The 19,933-nt window shown below is 37.6% G+C and overlaps 1 protein-coding gene and 1 pseudogene across 9 annotated transcripts in view; both read left to right on the top strand.

The window, feature by feature from the left end:
* Positions 1-2,220, top strand: part of LOC122466889 — a 62,578-nt pseudogene extending 60,358 nt beyond the window's left edge.
* The window catches only part of EXOC6B (exocyst complex component 6B), a 615,219-nt gene that overhangs the window by 427,480 nt on the left and 167,806 nt on the right, over positions 1-19,933 (top strand). For all 9 annotated transcript variants that reach the window (XM_043603673.1, XM_043603671.1, XM_043603669.1 and 6 more), the window contains one exon: positions 2,284-2,425. In XM_043603673.1, the coding sequence (XP_043459608.1) occupies positions 2,284-2,425 (142 nt within the window). The remainder of the gene's footprint in view (positions 1-2,283; positions 2,426-19,933) is intronic.

Below are 19,933 nucleotides of genomic sequence, written 5' to 3'. Positions count from 1 at the left end.
GTGGGGACATTATAAATCAGCACATACCTTAAGCAAAGCAGTTTATAGTGAGATATTTAGGGATCTAGTTTCCACCTATGTTTTTCTTCTCATATATGCATATGCATTATGAATCACAGTACTGATACCCTAATATGGTCCAAGGAAATAATCTTAAAGGAATTATCCAAAGTATATAAAAAGGTACACAAATTTCAAAATTCATTGTGGTATTGTTTATTATATTTTTTTTATTTAAAGCCTGCTACTTTTGAGGAAGGCCCTGGCCCAGTGAAACATAGGAGAAAAACGTTAAAGACATTGTAGTCAGAATCTGGCATTTTCATGACTTCTTACTAGACTTACATTACTCCATGACCTACTGCATTTATAATAGAATATACATATATATGTATATATAGGTATACATATATATCTATATATATACACATATATATCACGTTAGCAGATAGGCATATATATATATATATATATATATATATATATATATATGTAAACATTCTAGATCTCTAACAACAGAAGGGTAGACATAGGCAAGTAAATTGTGGTATACTCCTAAAATGAAATACCGTGGGATAATTAAAAGAATAAACTGCAGCCACATGTATTACATTTAAAAAATTTCACATTTATAATATTGAACCAAAAAAGCAAGTTGCAGAGAGACATATTGTATGATATGATAGAAACTTTCAAAATACATAAAATTTTTTTATTATATACTTATATGTAACTTTATAATAGTATTTTAAAAATTTAGCTGGTATACCTAGCAACAATAATGGTTGTCTCTAGGGAGAGGAAAGAAAGTGATTAAGGAGGTCATACAAGGGCTGAAACTATATTTATAATGTTTAATAGATACATAAGTATTCATCATATAATTCTGTATACCTTTCTGTATGATTGAAATATTTCATAATTTCAAAATAGAAGGATCCATTGACTAACTTGAGATCTCAGACTTTTTGAAACATTATCATCCTGTTTTTTAGGATAGATGATAAATAACAAATAAAATGGATAAGTATCTGGAAAAAAGTGGATTTCTCTTCTCTGGTTTATAGCTTAGATCTGGGACTAAGATGCAAAGTGTTTGAATCCTTTAAAGATAGTAAATATTAATTTTAATATCAATATTTTAAAAATTAGCTTAGGGACTCCTGGATGGCTCAGTGGGTTAAGCATCCGACTTCAGCTCAGGTCATGATCTCATGGTTCATGGGTTCGAGCCCCACATTGGCCTCTGTGCTGACAGTTCAGAGCCTAGAGCCTGCTTCAGATTCTGTGTCTCCCTCTCTCTCTGCCTTTTCCTTGCTTGCTCTGTTTCTGTCTCTCTCTCTCTCTCAAAAATAAACATTAAAAAATTAAAATAAAATAAAATTAGCTTACAGTTTATGTTTATAAACCTCAGTGTTCATTTTTTTTTAAAGATTTTATTTGATTTTTTTGAGTAATCTCAAAACCCAACATGGGCCTTGAACTTAGAACCCCAAGATCAAAAGTCACATGCTCCACCCAACTGAGCCAGCCAGGCACCCTTTCGTGTTCATTTTTTAAGAAAACAAAATTCATCCTCTTCATTTTTTTTTCAGGAAACCTTAATTGTTCTTTTCCTTTTTGTGTGTGTTAAATCATAAAGCAGTAAACACTTTGGTTTCTAGATAAATTAGGGCATGTTGTTTACATTTGTCTTTTAAGAATTATAGTAATTTTGAATTTTTTTTAACGTTTATTTACTTTTGAGACAGAGAGAGACAGAGCATGAACGGGGGACGGTCAGAGAGAGAGGGAGACACAGACTCTGAAACAGGCTCCAGGCTCTGAGTCGTCAGCCCAGAGCCCGACACGGGGCTCGAACTCACGGACCGCGAGCTCGTGACCTGAGCCGAATTCGGACGCTTAGCCGACTGAGCCACCCAGGCGCCCCAAGAATTATAGTAATTTTGGAAGGGACTTTTTAAAATTTATTTCTGTGGAAAAAATCCTTCTCTGTTTAATTAAAATTTTGAATATTGTTTATCTGTTGTTTAGGTAAAAGCGCTTGGATGTTAAACATCTGGGCTTTGTGAATTTTAGTTTAATGTTACAGCTGTATAACTCAGGGTGACGAAGCTAATATTTAAGATGTTGCCACCAGGTGCTATTAATCCAAGATTATTGAATGCCGAGGCTATCACGATGGAGAAAACCTTAAAGAAATCTCTAACTGAAAAATGACTTGTCATTTTTGTTGGAATTTCATTGTAATCCATTAACATGATTTACGCTCTTGTATTTCAGGGAAAAGTGGCCCAGACAGCATGTATGTCAGCTTGCAAGCATTTGGCCACATCCTTGATGCAGCTGTTGCTGGAAGCCGAAGTAAGACAGCTCACCTTGGGAGCATTGCAGCAGTTCAACTTGGATGTCAGAGAATGTGAACGTAAGATAGTGAACCACCCTTCACTTGTTTGTTTCACCTGTGTACTCACGTCTGTGAAAACCAAGAAGTTTAAGTCTGTGGGGTCTTTGTTCCCGATGGAGTCGACAAATACGGGAGACAACTTGAAGGATGTGTAGAAATGGCCTATCATCAAGCTGATTTGAGCACCCAGAGTGCCTAGGCCCACATGTAGAACAGAGATCTCTGGCCACAAACGAATTTGCAATCTAGAGTGGGAGATAAGGCAGACGTGCGTTTTATAGGCACCAAAGAAAACCTGATTAGTCTGAAGACTTCGGAAGAATGCAGTTCCCAGTCACTTTTTTTTATGTTATATTTTAAGGCTATTTTTACATCTTATCTGCAAACTCTTCTTAGTCTAAAGAACAAATGCGTGTGCATTTGTGAATCAGAAATGCTTTCTATTGCAGGTAAAAATAGAAAATGTTAGAGTGGTTTAAAAACATAGGTTTTATTTTTCTCGAGGCAGTGAGTTGCCGTGTTGATTTAGTTGCTCAGTGATGTCATCAAGGACTCAAGTTTTATTTATTTATTTGTTTGTTTGTTTGTTTGTTTGTTTTTGAGTATAGTTGACACACAATGTTATATTCGCTTTAGGTGTATAACATAGTGATTCAGCTTCTATATACCTTGGGCTGTTTTCACCACAAGTGCAGCTGCCATCTGTCTCCATTGAAGGCTATTACAATATTATTGACTGTGTTCCCTATGCTGTGCCTTTTATTCCCATGACTTATTCATTCCTTAACTGGAAGCCTGCATTTCTCACTCTCCTTTACCCATTTTGCCCATCCCTCCACCCCTCCTCCCTCTGGCAACCAGCCGTTTGTTCTCTGTGTTTATAGGTCTGATTCTACTGTTTGTGTGTTTATTCATTTGTTTTGGTTTTTAGATTCCACGTGTGAGTGAAATCATGTGGTATTTAGGGGACCCAAGATCTTTTGTTCCCTCTCCTCTGCCACACTTAGAGTGTGGAATTTTCCTCCTCATGCATATTATTCCTTCTCATATATGTATTGTATTATAGTCAGGAGAGATTCACATTCCCTCAAAAAAACCCCCAAATGCCATATGACCCAGTGAGTCCACTTCTGAGTATTTACCCAAAGAAAACAAAAACACTAATTTGAAAAGATACACACAGCCCTATGTTTATTGCAACATTACTTACAATAGTCAAAATATGGAAGCACCCTAAGTATCCATAGATAGATGAGTGGATAAAGAAGATGTGGTATATATCTACAATGGAATTGTACTGAATTCAGCCATAAAAAAGAATGAAATCTTTCCATTCATGACAACACAGATAGACATAGAGAGTATTATGCTAAGAGAAAAAGACAGATACCGTATGTTCACTTAAATGTGGAATCTAAACAATAAAACAAATTTAAAAAAAAGAAATAGACTCATAAATACAGAAAACAAACTGGTGGTTGCCAGAGGGAGAGTGGGGGATGGATAAATAGGTGATAGGGATTAAGAGGTACAAAATTCTAGTTATGAAATAGGGAAAGTCACAGAGGTGAAAATTAGAGCTTAGGGAGGATAGTCAATAATATTGTAATACCTTTGTATGGTGGCATGGTAACTACACTTGTGGTGAGCATTTTGCATTGCATGTAACTATTAAACCACTATGCCGTGCCATCGAGACTAATATAATATTGTATGTCAGCTATAGTTCAATAAAAAAAAGAAGAGGAGATTCACGTTCAAGACAGGAAAAAGAGCCCAGTGTCACTTATTCCTTTTATTAAGATAATTGAAACCTTTTCAGGGGATTCCTAACAGACTACTTTGTTGTATCTCATTGGTCATCATACCGTTGTACGGTCACCTCCGGCTCTAAGGGAGGCCAGAGACTGAGTATCTGGAAAAGTGATAGAGGACCATTGTAATTGGGACAGTTGGTTCATCATGAATCATGCCCTTGGAGTTGAACACAAAATTAGTTCTGGTTAGGAAGAAGAAGGAAGAAATAAAGAGCGTTCTGGTGTTCATTGTGCAAGAAATGAAAATGAACAAAAATGATATGATGACTTGAAATTTTTTTTTGATTCTAAGAAAATTAAAATAGTGGAAAATACTAAAAATCTGCTAATACTTCTTCCCCACCTTTTTATTTTTACTGCCTGTTGGTTTCCCTCACTTGACTCTTGGTGGCTAGAAATTAAGGTTTTATTGGCTATGCTGTTTTTAATTACTTACTTAGTAGAGACTTCCAGTTTCAGTCACCACAGAGGAACAGGTTTCAAAGCTACCTTTCTGCTATCAATAACTGTAAAACTGGATAAACTGTATAAAGCAGTTTATTTCACGCATTGGATAGCAGACAGCACAAAGCTGTGATCTTTCAGAAAGGGGAAATGCACAAGGTAAACTTGACATTCACTCTCGTTTTCTATCAGAGGGTACTATCCAAACAGCAGCACAGGAAAGTAGAGCCAAAATAAAAAGCAGTGTTTTACATCGAAAAAAAACAAAACAAAACAAAATAAAAAAGAGATCGGCATATAGGGCTGGTGAGGCAGCTGGGATTTGTGGGGCAAGATACAAGAGAGCAAGGAGCTGTTTAGAGAAGTAACTCTAGAAGTTTGCATCGGAGAGCCCTTGAGCCCTTGGTCAAAAACTAAATTGCCATGTGCAGGTTAAAATTCTGTGATTGGCAGAGAACAGCCTCTGAGGATCTGTGGGCTTAGTAGGAATGCTAGAGGTCCCACGGTGCTATGAGACATTGGAATTCTGATCAGTCAGAGTTGAGAGACCAGCTAATTATCTTGTACATTCAGTAAGACCCCCAAAAATTAGACCTTAAGAGTGCTCATGTTCTAGAGTAAGAGCCAATCTTGATCCACCCTAACAAAGCCTAATTAAAAGAGGCCTGACAAGATAAAGGTAATCTACCAATAAAATAATTGCCTGCCAAAACACAACTCATCTGTCTTTGAAGGAAGAGGAACACACAAAAAAATTCAGACTCTTAACCATATAGCATTGACAATTGCACAGCAAAAAGCTAAGATTGGACATGTAAAGAAACAGGAAAAAATGTGACCCATAAGAAGAAAAGACAGGCAATAGAAATAGACCCACTGATAACAGAAATGTTGAAAATAGCAGACAGAGCCTTTAAAAAACTGAATATAAACATATTCAATACTTTAATTTACAAAATTTTATATTTTGCAGAAAGAAAAACTTTTTTTTGAGGAATTTTTTGGGGAAAAAGAAAAGTAGAAAAAGAAAATAAAAGTCACCATGATCTCATCATTCAGATATAAGTACAATTCCAGGGATTATATTCAGAAATGATAATATCCAGCAGCCACAGAACTTTTTCTAGAAATAGTCCGCCAGATTCCATGCATCTACTTAGCCAAAATTGTTTTACATGCCTCTGTTTTAACCAATTAGTTACTTGGAGGATGAAAACATAATGATTGGCTAGACGAATCAAGATTGGTTTTTGCTATTTAGCATGAAGTCATCCATTTCTGAGTTTTGAGAAAAGAGTAGAACTTCACTCTCTCTATATAGAGTAGGAGTAGGCAACCAGCCAATGTCATTGGTTCAGCAACTAAGTCTGATGAATGACTGGGAAGGACTACATGACTGCATTTTGTCAGAACTAAAAGATAAAGAGGAATGGAGGTGATAAAGCTAAAATATAGGAGCCTTGAGGAAGAGGAGTGATGGTCTAGGAGAAGCACAGGGGAGGAAGGAAGATGCCTATGTTATGGCCTGATTCTGAAGTACGTTGTATGTCAAAGAAGGAGCATCTTCTACCTGAGGGAAGTAGAGGCAAATTGGCTTCCTTGGCAGAGAGCTAGCTTTCCATTAAGACTAAGAGGTGGAGAGATCACTTTATATACAGTATAATATTGTATTTATGAATGAAAGGGTGGAAACAGAGTTTGTTATCCATGCAAAAGCGGTTCCAGAGAGCCAGTACGGTATCTGAATAGCCATTTGATATATTGGTAATAGCCTTTCAGACTCAGGAATCAGCTTGAAGCCAGCATTTGTAGGGCATGACAGTACCTCCAATAACCATATTACCACTGAAATTTTTTTTGTCCATATATTGTGGAACCACTAAGTTTCATTGATTTAAGAAGTTTTAATGTTTCATTTCTGGTTGTCAGTAATTTGTCTGTCAAGAAACTTTCCACGGACATTTATTTTACTTTAAAAGAAAGAATTCTATTCTATGTCTTTTGCTATACCATCCCCCTAATTCTTTTTTTCTTTAGATGCTCAGTGGTCTATAAAAAATCTTAAAGAAATGATACATAAAATTCAAGTAACTATACAGAGGCGTATAAAAGCAGCCCCAAATGACAAGATAATTAACACTTACATCTTTCTACCCAGTGGTGTGTGCATGCGGTATTTTCTCTATTGTCTGTGAGTCCTTGGAAGAACTGTATAGGTCCTGAAAGAAATCAAACTCTGGACAAGGCAGAAAGTGAATGTACCTTGAGTGTCTGACTCTGAGGCCTGGGCTGCCATTTTCTTAGGTCCCAAGTAAAAAGAGGAATTGTATGCATTGCATGAGCCTGAGATATTCAGCTAGTGCTGTGTAGTCATTAAGAACATAGATTTCAGAGTCAGCTCAACCAAATGGATTCAAGACACCACTTACATTTAGTGTGACCGTGTGTAAATTATTTAACCTCTCACAGCCCCATTTATGAAATAGGAGTAATAATAGTAACTAATATTACAGGAATGGGATCAGATTTAAATAAGAGAATGCATGAAAGGGTTTATTTCATGGCTGGCAAAACACTATGCATTAAGTAGTGGCTTCTCCTGTTATCATTAGCAGTAGCAGCAGCCGCAGCCGCAGCAGTTAATAAATATCCAGAACTCTCAGAAGGACTTTTGCAGGTCACTCAAACCTTTGTCTATAGTGTATGAATTAGGTAGGTTTGAAGATGGCCTTTTATTTGGGTTAAGAAATTCATTTTTGTTTTTGGTAGTTGTCTGTGAAACTTCTGTGGTTGTCCTGAAATGTCTGATTCAGAACTGATCATTTTCTGATTCTCAGGTTGATGCTCTTGTGAGATATCAGTCAGTCAGCTCAGCTGTTTACTAGAAATAGTAACTATGCTTAGGGCACCATTATCTAATAGGAATGTTGTTACATAATTCTTCCTGACAGGACACTAAACCAAATACGTTTATTTTAATTAATTTATTTTTTAATGTTTTATTTATTCTTGAGAGGGAGAGAGAGACAGAGCATGAGCACGGGAGGGGCAGAGAGAGAGTGGGACAGAGAATCTGAAGCAGGCTCCAGGCTGTGAGCTGTCAGCACAGAGCCTGACGCGGGGCTCGAACTCCCAAGCGGTGAGATCATGACCTGAGCTGAAGTCCGATGCCCAACCGACTCAGCCACCCAGGCGCCCCTAAACCAAATACGTTTAAAGTGGAGGCTATTAGGAATTCAGGAGGTATGAAGAAAATATTCCTTTCCCTTTCAAAACTGGCAGTGGATATTTCTACTTTGTCTGGATTTCATCTTATACCTCCATATGTTTGTATGTCTTCTATTTGGTTTTAGATGTTGGAGCACTGGATCCTGGCAGAGAAACTGGATTTGAAATACTAGCAAGTCTTAAGAGCCTACTACTTTACCTCCTTAACCAAACTTGGGCTCTATATCATACATGTACTTCTTAGTCAGTCTGGGTCTGGATTTGGAATTTCCTAAGCTTTCTCTTTGTGCCTTCTAAATAAAGAGGTCTAGGTTCATGGCCAAGCTCAACTACTTATTTACAGCATTAATTTAGTAATATGTTCACTTATTCAACAAATACATATGGAGCCCCTTCTTTGTGCAGAGTACCATGCTGGAGACTGGAGATAAAATGGGAAACAGTGGATTTTAAATAGGACAGTGACTGATTAGATTTGTATTTGTATTATTTTTTATTTTACTTTACTTTATTTCATTTTCTTTTATTCTATTTTATTTTACTTCTATTCTATTCTATTCTATTCTATTCTATTCTATTCTACTCTATTCTTTGGGTTAGATTTATGTTTTTAAAAGGGATTCTGCAGTTTATCAGGAGCCTTCAAGACTAGTAATAGGTCTACGTCAGGATAGAGATGAGTCGAGAGCCTCAGCCTATTTCTGCACAATAATTCAAGCTATGGAAATAAATGGATCAACTCATTTAACCTCCCTGAGTCCATCAATAAACTAGAAATACTAATCCCTGCCCTATTTGTCTCACAGTATTGTTAGGAAGTGAAATGAGATAATATATATAAAATCATTTACAAACATCCATGGAAATTTTACATATTACGGAATCATTTCTTTACCCCTATACTTTTATGTGTGTTTTTTCCTTTTCTTTCTCACTTCCACTGTTATATGGTTTATGGTGTTAAATATTTTCAGTTTTTAGTTATCTACTCAGGTCCCTAAATTATTCAAAAGACTGGTATATTAAAAGTATGATATGATTAACCTAAATCTGGGGCACATTTGTTTGCAAAGAGATACAGCAGGAATTGAATCTTTTAAAATTTAGAAGAGTCCATTTCCCAGGGTCCATCAGTCTTTTGCACAGAATAAACTGGGCCTTAGAATAAGAAGGTAAGAGAGGATGCACCTTGTCGTACTCTCAGTTCTTTGGTGGTTGAGTAAATCTGTCCTTGGTTTACTGTTTGGGGAAGGGCTCCAGAGTCTTCCACTTTGCCATTCTTACCATAATAACCCTCACCACTTTACAAGTCAGGAATCCAATGTGGATCTGCCTAAACTTGGGATTTTGGAAAACAACTTCAGAGTAAATTCATGACCTCACTGAGCCTACTGTGATAGAACATAATGGCAGAACACCATTTGTCACTTACCCTCCATAAGTCCCTACTCTAACTGAAAGATCAGATAGCTTTCTGCATCCCTTAAAGAATTAGCTTTAGCTCAGAGGCGCCTGGGTGACTCAGCTTCAACTCAGGTCATGATCTCACAGTTTGTGAGTTTGAGCCCCACATCAGGCTCTGTACTGACAGCTCAGAGCCTGGAGCCTGCTTCAGATTCTGTGTCTTCATCTGTCTTTGCCCATCCTGCCACCCCCTCTCTCAGAAATAAATAAACATTAAAAAGAATTAATTTTAGTAGTTCCTAAAAAGTTTTAACATTTTAGTGTCTTTGTATATATTCGCTAAAATAAATGGCTTCGAGTCCCCTTGTGGTATAGACTCAGGTGTGTTTTAGCTAAAGGTAATCAGGCAAACCTTTATAGGCTTGCTTAGGATTTTGCCACTGGGGCTTCAGAACTAAAGAATCTTCATAAAGTGGTCTCTGTGAACCTTAAATGCAAGGCCCAAACAACTGCCAGTTGGGATAAATGTACTCACTTGTTTTGATTCTCTGTACTACGTGAGTCCACCTATCCTTGACTTCCAATTCCATATAGTTCATTATCTACCTTCGGTCACTCACATATGAGTCTCTCTTAGGGCATTAGGCATTCCTTTACCTACCCCTTCTCGATGTGAGGGAGAGAGAACAGAGTCCTCAGGACCCTGGTGAGAAACATAAGGAAAGCATATGTGACAGATCCACACTGTATCATTCTTCCTTTGCGGCCTTTGAAGTTTATATTATGCGAATGCAGTCCTGGCCCTTAAATAACATCTAAGCCAGTGTTAAACCCAAATCTGCATCAGCCGACCAACCAAACTGTTAAAATAACTGCTAGCCAGTACATTCAAGCAAGCCTCTCCAGCGAGATGCCCTATAGTAATTAGTCAGTCAAGATTATGTTTAGTTGTCCTTGAATAAGTAATGCAGAATGCATATCCATACAGTTTTCCCTGTTTTTGCAGGGATTCCCTAGAACACTCTTACATTTCCATCTGGATATAATTTTTTTCTTCTTTACCTTTATTTTGCATATCACCCTTTGAGCCCGTGTTTATTTAGATCTGAGTCACAGGACAAGATTCAATAAGGAGTGGGACATAGAGCAGGCTGCTATCTTCTCTGGCAAAGAGGATGCAATGGAAAGCCTTCTGGAGAAGGGGAGGGATCAAGGTTCCCCAATTTCTTGCAGTACTCTTGCATTTACCAAAGAAATATGGTGAGATTATGAAGACAGCTGGAATATCAGTACATAACTTGGAAGATCAATTTATGCACTTCATTTTCAACTCACTCAGCTATTCTGCTGCAGATAGAGGGGTACTGCAATAGAGCCTCACGATGGCTGTTTTCTTGGATGTTTGAGCTCCACATTCTACCAGGGATCAGAGTTTGCCCCATTTTCTTGTTTGCCCAGTGTCGTTAAAAGATTTCACATGACTCATATTCTTCAATTTCTTTAACTTGATCGGTGACAGCACAGCTTTGTCCTCCAAAGCTTCACCCGAAGTGAGAACTTGTTCCCTGATGACTTAAGATAATACCTTAATTATGAGCTTGGCTGCCACATTCCTCAGACTGTTGACTTCCTGGGAAACCATGGGAGGTCTCAGTGCCCTTTTCCCTGCCATAACCTGCTAACCAATTTCCAACAGTCTACTTTTTCTCCAAAGTCTTTGTTTGCCAGCTCGATCCCTAATAATCTGTCTTAATTAAGAGTATGTTTATTTGCAAGGAACAGAAATCTCTTCAAACCAGTTCAAGAATAAAGGAAAGCTTATTTTAAATATATGCATTTCATAGAATCCAAGAAAAAGGTAAACAGTAAATCAGTTAAGTTAGGGATCCTGTTTACCCTGATTGTTCCTGTCTCCTTAGCACCTAGCACAGTGCCTGACATATGGTGCTTGCTTAATATTTATTGAATGAATAAAAATGATTCAGTTAGCAACTGCTTCCATTTCTGGAGCTCTTCGTCAGCTCTGAGGATGGGAGGGAGTATAAGTAGGAAGTCGCTCGGATGGATGGCATAGCAAGACAGCCTGGGATATAGTTGGAATCCTAAGGAATATTCTTTCAGGAGGATGTACAACTGGCAAGGCAAAGATTAGCAACTTTAGTACACATATCCTACCACCAATTTCTATGGATTATAAAGCCATCTTGCCATCAACAATCAGTCATCAACATATAAGCTGCGTAATACGTAGTGATTAAAATTGTAGGTGATAGATTGGTCTTTGAAACCTGGATCTTCATTTTAGTGGTCTGGGTATGCTTAACTCCCTTAGTTTCTTTATTTGTAAAATGAAATTACAATTGGTGTAAATCATAGACTTGTTATGATGATTAAGTTATTACTCATAGTAAATGCTCAATAACTGTCCTCATTGTCACTGTTATCATTATCATTAGAAAGACTAGTAGGCTGGAAGTCAGGAAACTTGTATTATAACCTCACTGCTGCCACCAACTAGTTGTACGGTCTTGAAAATTCTTTAAACCTGTTTGGGCTTGAGGCTTCTCATTTATAAAATGGAACGTTGGGCTGCATGATTTCTAAATTTCTGTTTAGTTTAAAGATAACATTATTTATTGTGGGAGGAAAGATCGTGTGGATATTTTTATGTCTGTAGAGAGTTGTTGTAAGGATTAAATGAAATAATGCACATGAAATGATTTACAGATCCTATATACATGAATGTTTGTAAGCATTAGTAAGTATTACATGTTTATTAGAGCTTTCATTATTAGTTATGTACAATGCCATGGTCCCCAGGGGACTTATCCTCAGAGTATATGGAAGCAGAAAGCAGGCTTTGAGTGATTTCTGTCAGGGGCTCTTATAAATTCATTGACCCTTGGAATAGATCAATAATTGTTTCCTCAAAGACACTTTCTATATAATTCTTTAAGGCAGGATTGCTTCAGAGTCTGTTTTATACTATTTACCTTTGGATAACATTGGCTTAGGAAGAAGTCAAGCTGTATAGTCCAGACCTGAAGCACTACAGTCACCTGTGAAGATATTAGTGTGGTCTTGGGTCAAATCGCAATTGCAACAATGAAACATATTAGTTAAGCAGTCCTGAATTTCAGAAGACACTAAAGAGTATGAACACATCTCTTGGAGACTCGGTTATCGGGACAGGAATACTGGTAGAAATAGATTTAAAGAAGAGAAGTTGGCTCTCTACAACATTAAATGAATCTTGGAAATGTTAAATCATTGTAACAAATGGCACCATTTCATAAGGGATTCTTGTGAAAAGTTTAGAATTTTCTTCCTTTCCAATTCAAATATATTTTTTATACTTTATCGAAAGGACACTTTTCAGATTGTATCTTAAGCATTTGGTACCTCTTCAAATCTTAAAAAGAGAGCCATCCTAAGAATATAAGGTTTGAGGAGTGACAAAAGGAGGAAATTTGAGCTTAGTTAAGTTTTAAATCTGATCTCTCTGGGTTATATTAAAATAACAGATGCTTCTTTTCATATGGCCTGTATAGTGCTTGAAGATGCAAATGTCCTATGGGTAGGCTATTGAAGGACATTTTGTGTGTTTCAGTATCATTAATTTCAGATCCCTTAGCTTCTATCTTGAGCCTCATCTTTATGAATTATAATTTTAAAACAAGCTTTTGCTTTCTGCTCTCTTTCATCTGAGAAACATTAAGGTAAGAAGATTAATGATAGACTTTGGGTTCATATGCAGAAAAATAAACTTGTTTTTTTATAATTTGCAGTGCTGTGCACATGTGAAAATCTAAGGGTAATTAGTCATTAATGCTTTTAATATGATGGAGACAATAACTCATTCCATGAAGCAAACTCCGTGGCTAATGAATTTTGTCTTTTGGTTGATTGACTGGTTAATGGAATCAGAAAAATATTTTCTATCTCTTCTTTACAGTAATGCTTTCATTCTCTACTGGAAGCATATAGGAATTTGCGTAGCCAGTCTTAACAGAGTGTATTTTTGTTTATTCATTTTATCATTTGTTTTCCCCTTTTCTCAGTTTCATTTTCTATTCCTATTTCTAATTCTCATTTTGATTCAGTATCTTCAGTGAAACTTACAGATTTGCAGGGGAAGATTCATTAAGTTGGCAATCGTGTATATATACATATACACACACACACGCGTGCGTGCGCGCGCACACACACACACACACACACACACAGTAATCAAGAGTTCATTCTCTACATTCTTTGTTTTCTCTGCAAGACCTGGAACACTGTAGATATTTTATACAAGGAGTCAGATGTAAAACTCAAGGATTTGGGCTGAAAATAGAGGCCATAGTCTGGAATCATTTTCTCAGGTACACAGCTCCCAATCAACGTATTGTGCAAAAGTTTCTTTGGGAACTTACGGATTACATGGCTTTGTCCCTCCCCCACTCCCAGATCCCTACCAGTTCTTCTTAATGCAGGACTGAGCTTGGATTTTCAGATCTAAAATAATGTGGGAAGAGCACACACTGCAACTATCTTCCTTCTATCCAAAATAGGCAGTACAAAAGCCATGCTTTGTTTGCTGTTGTTTTCCCATGACTATAATGCTTGTCATGCTAGGTGCTATGCTATTATGATGCGCCTTTCTGCTATGGAGTACCCAAACAGAAGTCTTCCCTGCCATGAAAATGGCAATATCACTTCTCTTTGACTGTGGATGATGGGCCCTGTACCTTCTGAGAGGACTCTTGTCAGACATGGGTCAGTGAGTAGTGCCCACTCAGCAGTTATTCTGGCTTATGGGCTGAAGTTCCTTGAATTCCAGAAGAGAAGGAAGTCATTGTCTCTCTGAGCCCATTGCCAGACACCTGGTCATTTGATAGTAGGTGCTGCCAACCTGAGCAGCGAGGGCAGGCGACCTGCTCTTCCTCACCATGGCCTCAGAGACCATCCTTGTCAAGCAAATGGAGATGGATCCTTCTGCTGTAACCTTGTTATACATCACTGTCAAGCTCTGCTATTGGCTTCCAGAGATTGGCCAACACAGACAAAGTACTTTTTCTGGTAGCAAATGTTACCTTGGGTTGTTTGTGGGGCATAACAGTGATGAGGGAATACAAAAGACCTGCCACATGAGGGATCATAATTTTGAATTAAGGTTCTCTTTCTGTGGCAAACTCTCCCATACCCTAAGTTCTGTCTGACTGTTTGGAAAATGTGGTACTTATCCCATCTCTAAATAAGGACGGTGACTGATTCCTCTTTGAAATTGGTTTGAGTTTTCTTCCTGATTTTATTTTAAGGGATATTTTGGGGGGTGTGGGGATGGTGGCCAAGAGATTTACCTTGAACAGCTGGTAGTTTCCAAAAGGCTCTTTTCCTGCTGCGTGGCTTTGGAAAGGAGAATACCAGATTTTTTGTTGAAGTGATATTCCAAACTTAGTGCTCCTCCCCTCTTTCTCTGCATTTTCCGTTTTAGCTGTTTCAGGTTTTAGCCCTTATTTTTTTCTCAACTTTAAGACCTTCTACACTTTGGAAGTTTCAGGGACCAGAAAGATTAAGAAATGCCATTTCAAAGAAGGAAAATAATAAAATTATATTGTGGTTATTACTCTTTTCCTGTCACTTGACCCTGGTTCTGGACTTGGTAAAACAGGTTTTCTTACAATAAAACGAGTATATCGTAGCAATTTCTTACTCTCCAAAGCCTTTTTACTGTTTCCTCATTAGAAAGTTAGACAATTATTTAAAATGTTCATGAATCCCCGTGATTTGCTTCAAAACACCCAGAAGCATTTCTAGGCAGAAATGAGCCAGTAGAAATAGTAGCTCATCTTAATTATTGCAAACCCAAGACCTCACCATTAGCCCCAGACCAGCGTATGGCCATCTCTTTCTGTTATATCAGCTAGCTCCAAAGAGCACCTCAGCTAAAAGCTGTTTTATTTCTTTAGCATTGCTGCCTCCTTCCCTTAAGCCGTTTGTGCATCCCTTTTACTCACATGGGCCCAAATCTTAATGCTTGCAGTAAGCCGGAATCTGTCGAGAATATCTGATGCATTCACTGCTCCTGCTTGTCACCAAGTGTTTACACTGGGGCATTTTATACATTACATATTTTCTTTGGCCCTCACTTCATGTCTTTGGGGCTGAGGCCAGTAAACTGTTGGTTTTAATTGGGCCGTTTTATAGGGTGTAAACCAGGAAGGCATATTAAATGCCATGTTTATTTAAAAATTGTTTTAATTGTTGAAAGTTGACAGACTTCTACTCAGGTGTACAGGGAGTTCCCATAACATTCTAACCCATCTACTGTCTTTAGGTGGAACACACCTTATACATCTCAAAAAATTGATGAAAGTTCTAGATTTTATAAGACATTTTATAAATTTTTTTTTCAACGTTTATTTATTTTTGGGACAGAGAGAGACAGAGCATGAACGGGGGAGGGGCAGAGAGAGAGGGAGACACAGAATCGGAAACAGGCTCCAGGCTCTGAGCCATCAGCCCAGAGCCCGACGCGGGGCTCGAACTTACGGACCGCGAGATCGTGACCTGGCTGAAGTCGGACGCTTAACCGACTGCGCCACCCAGGCGCCCCTATAAGACATTTTAAAAGAAAAAATCCCATGTCTTTTCAATCATTACATACTCTATCTAGCATTTCAGCATTTAAGAAATTCTGGTTTGAGTTTATCTAGTCTACTTTTAGTATTACAAATTATAAAAATTTACCTTCTTTCTCTCTTCCTTTAGTTTATCTATTTGTTGGGGGGATGTTTATGTGTGTGTGTGTGTGTGTGTGTGTGAATGAGAGAGAAAGGGGGAAAGAGAGGAGTTGAGGAGACCTACTACAATTTCTCCAAAAGATCACCTTAGCATTTCCAATTTTTATATTTCTAAGATTGGAATTTAGAAAATAGGAGGAAAATATCACTGCCAACACTTTCATTTAGAAAAGCGAAAAGTTTCCGGTGAGTCAATGTATGGAATTCGTAAGTTTTTGCCTATAAATTTCTGTTGATCTATATTTTACTTCTATTTTCCACCCCTTTCCTGGGAAGAGAAGCTTGTATGGTAGGGTCACTGGTGGGATAACACACACCTGAATGGGTGAATCGAGACCTGTGTCTTTGTGCTTGATCACTAAGTATCTGTGAATAATACACTAATGTCTTTTAAAATCTTTTTACTCATTTGTTATATGGGAATTGTTTGGACTAGGATATCCAATTGAACTACATGGGTAGGAATTAGCCACTCAAGTGAGATGAGGTAGGTTTGGAAAGATATTCTAACTAGTAAGGCAGGTATTCGTATAAATTCTGGGCGGAAATTTAAAAAGTGTGGCATATTAGAGAACTAAAACTAGTTCATTATGACTGGAGGATAAGGTGAAACAAAGTGGGGTAACCAAGAGGCAATGGTGAAAATATAATCCTTGTTAGGTGCTGGAAGACTTATTGAGAAGTATATACTTGATTATAGGTACGTAGGGAGCTGGTCATATGTTTTATGTATGAGAATGACATGGTCATTTTCTGCTTTAGGAAAATCACTGTGGCAAAATTGTGGAAAATGCAAGCCTAAATACAGAATCTTCAGTTAGGAGTAGGGTTGCCAGATAAAAAACAGGACGCTCAGTTAAATGCGAATTTCAGATAAACAATGAATAATTTTATATAATGCTGCATGGTACATGCAAATGTCAGGTAAGAGAAGGCCTGAATAAGTGTTGCTTTAATAAGAAGGAATCCAAAGTAAATTTTAGAGAAAGTACTTTTAGGGGAAGTAGGGGTGGTAGAAACCAGATTGCAGAGAATTCAGGAATGAGTGGAAGATAAAGAAGTTGAATCCGTGCTTGTAAATAGCTCTTTCAGAAATGGAGTTTGAAAGAGAAGAAAGCAGAAGTTGTTTATTTTATTGCGTCTGAGAACTTCAGTGGAGTGGTTATTTTTACGTTGCCACTGTTCAGCCTAATGATTTGGGACAGTTTAATAGCAAGTGACACCAAACATTTTCTATAATGTGACCAACAATAAAAGAAAAATAATTCTTCCTTTATTTTCTTCGTAGGTATCAGTAAAATTTGCCTCGTCATCTTTCTCTTCTTTTTGTCATTCTGAATCATGTACCTTTCTTCTGAATGATATGCCTTGCTGGAGAAATACCAAGTCTCCTCCGTTTTTCACCAAGTCCTAGCAGTCAGCCTGTTTAAGGCCTGCCCTTCCCCTCTGAGTCACTGGAATCTTTTTGTCAGCTGTCTGCCTGTCAGTGGATGGAAACAAGGTGTAGCCTAAGCCCCTGCCCAGACAGTTAACCAGGGAAAAGAGTGAGGTTCGCTATTCTTCCCTAGAAAAGCATTTCTGAGGGCTTTTCAACAAGGATCATTTTAAAGACAGGAGTGCTTTTAATACTTGAAATGTTCATTTATCTCCTATACCTTCTAGCACTTAAGATATTCCTTTAAAAGCACCAGTCTATCATGGAAAGAAGTGGCTCATGTGCCTTAAGAAACGATTTTCATTTCCTTTTCTTCCAGCCAACCTAAATTCTTTTTAAACACTAATCTGCCTCTCAGCAGTACCTCGGAGTTAAAATCCTTAATGCTTCCTCTAGAGCTCCTGAGTTGTGTCCGAAGTCCTTTCCTTGACCCTTTACCCAGTAAGTATCAGCCAAAGGGCTAGCGTTGCACTAACAAAGATTCTCTTCTCCTTTTGTCTTTGTTTGTTTGTTTGCTTTAGGGGAAAAGGAGAAAAGGGAAAACACATCCTAAACTGAGTTCTCAGTGGCACAGTTTATATTCTCTAAGTAAGATAGATCCTAAGTTTAGGTCTTGACTTCTTAGGTCTAGCCTATGTAACCAGAATGGGAGAATGGTATTTATGTTGATATTCATCTAATGCAAACATTTAACATGGCTGTTGGATCATTGTTTTAATATTTTACAATAAATTTCCATTTTAGGGGAAAAAGTTCCCAGCTGATAGATAACTAGAACAATTTCATGAAACAAAGAATCAAAGCTAGTAAAATATAGAAAATGTTCATTTTCTCTGGGCAAGATATACAGAACTTTTCCTTTGTCATGTCAAAAATGATCTCTAATATCAAAGATTTATTTTAATTCAATATCTTTAATTTTTTGATTCATTGAAGAAGTGGCCATGTCAAAGGGAAAAGCATATTATTTTATATCCAAATCCAGTAATGTTCCCATTAATTATGCTGGGACATGTATGGCTCTAGCCTAGATATTAAAATGGACCCAATATCCCGTTTTATTGCACTTGATCTGTATTGGACTTTGTGTTCCAAAAACAATTCTCTGACACCAGTTGGGTGTCCTACAGTTCAATCCAATTCTACAACTAAGTTATTAGTCGTAGACTAATTGCAGACTCCACAAGTTAAGGGGTCAGTCCTGTAAGACTTCCCCTCTTCAGACATCAGCTGCAAGTCTGAGGTGTCCAAGCCACTCACTCCTCTTGCTAGCTGACTACAGATTCAGAACTCCCCAAACTCCCTTGCATTAAAGAATTCACTAGGAAACTCATAGAAATCACTCATAGGAAACTCATAGAAATCAGAAATCACTGAAAGTTCTATACTTCTGATTACAGTTTTATTATAAAGGCTGTAACAGGAAGAGCCAAATGGAAGATATGTATAGGTTAAGGTCCTGGGGAAGAAGGGGACAGCACAGTTTTCATCTTGTCTCTTGGTTGTAGTCTAAGCATGTCACCATCCCAGCACATCAGAGTGTTCACTAATCTGATACTGAGTTTCAGTATCCAGAGTTTTTATATGGGCTTTCATTACATGGGCATGATTGAGTAAATAATTGGCCACATGAGTGAAATCAGCCCCCAGCCCCTTTACCCTCCCTGTAGACTGGGGGTGTGGCTGAAAATCATGAGCTTGGTCTTTCTGGCTTATCCAGCCCCTCCCTTAAAACTCTCTAAGGTCCCACTTGAGCAACCTTGTTAGCATAAACCTAGGTATGGTCAAAAGAAGCTCATTGTGAATAGCAATTCCTATTGCTCAGGAACTTTCAAGGGTATTTGAAACTATTCTAGGAGCGGGGGCAAAGACCAGACATGTTCTTTATTGTATCATAGACATCAAGAATCTATTTGATTTATTCCTGTAGCTTTAATTAAGTGAAATATTATTACCTTCATTTCACAGCAGAGACATTTAGTACTAAGAACTTATCTGATTGGCCAAAGGTCACATAAGTAAATTCTAGAAAGAACTAGAATCTCATAGAAACACTGTTATCTATGAGATATCTATCTTTGTGGACATCAGCTTACATTATGAGACTTAGTTTTCCTAGAAAATTGTAAGAACATCATGAAATATATATGCCAAAGAAATATTAACTACTCTCAGTTTGAAAAGAATGATATTGGTGCACTTTGCTGGCTCAGTTGGTAGAGCATGTGACTCTTGATCTCGGGGTCATGAGCTTGAGCCCCACATTGGGCATGAAGCCTACTTTTAAAAAGTTGTAAAAGAAAAAAAAAAGAAAGAAAGAAAGAAAGAAAAGAATTATACTGATTTTTCTTAAAAAGTCTGTCTCCTTTAACTTAGGAAACTTCCCATGTGGAACGTACCTTAGTCATTT

The sequence above is a fragment of the Prionailurus bengalensis genome, chromosome A3, assembly GCF_016509475.1.
Source record: "Prionailurus bengalensis isolate Pbe53 chromosome A3, Fcat_Pben_1.1_paternal_pri, whole genome shotgun sequence".
Classification (NCBI taxonomy): domain Eukaryota; kingdom Metazoa; phylum Chordata; class Mammalia; order Carnivora; family Felidae; genus Prionailurus; species Prionailurus bengalensis.
Note: the sequence above shows the minus strand (reverse complement) of the source record. Positions and strands in the feature narration are given on the sequence as shown.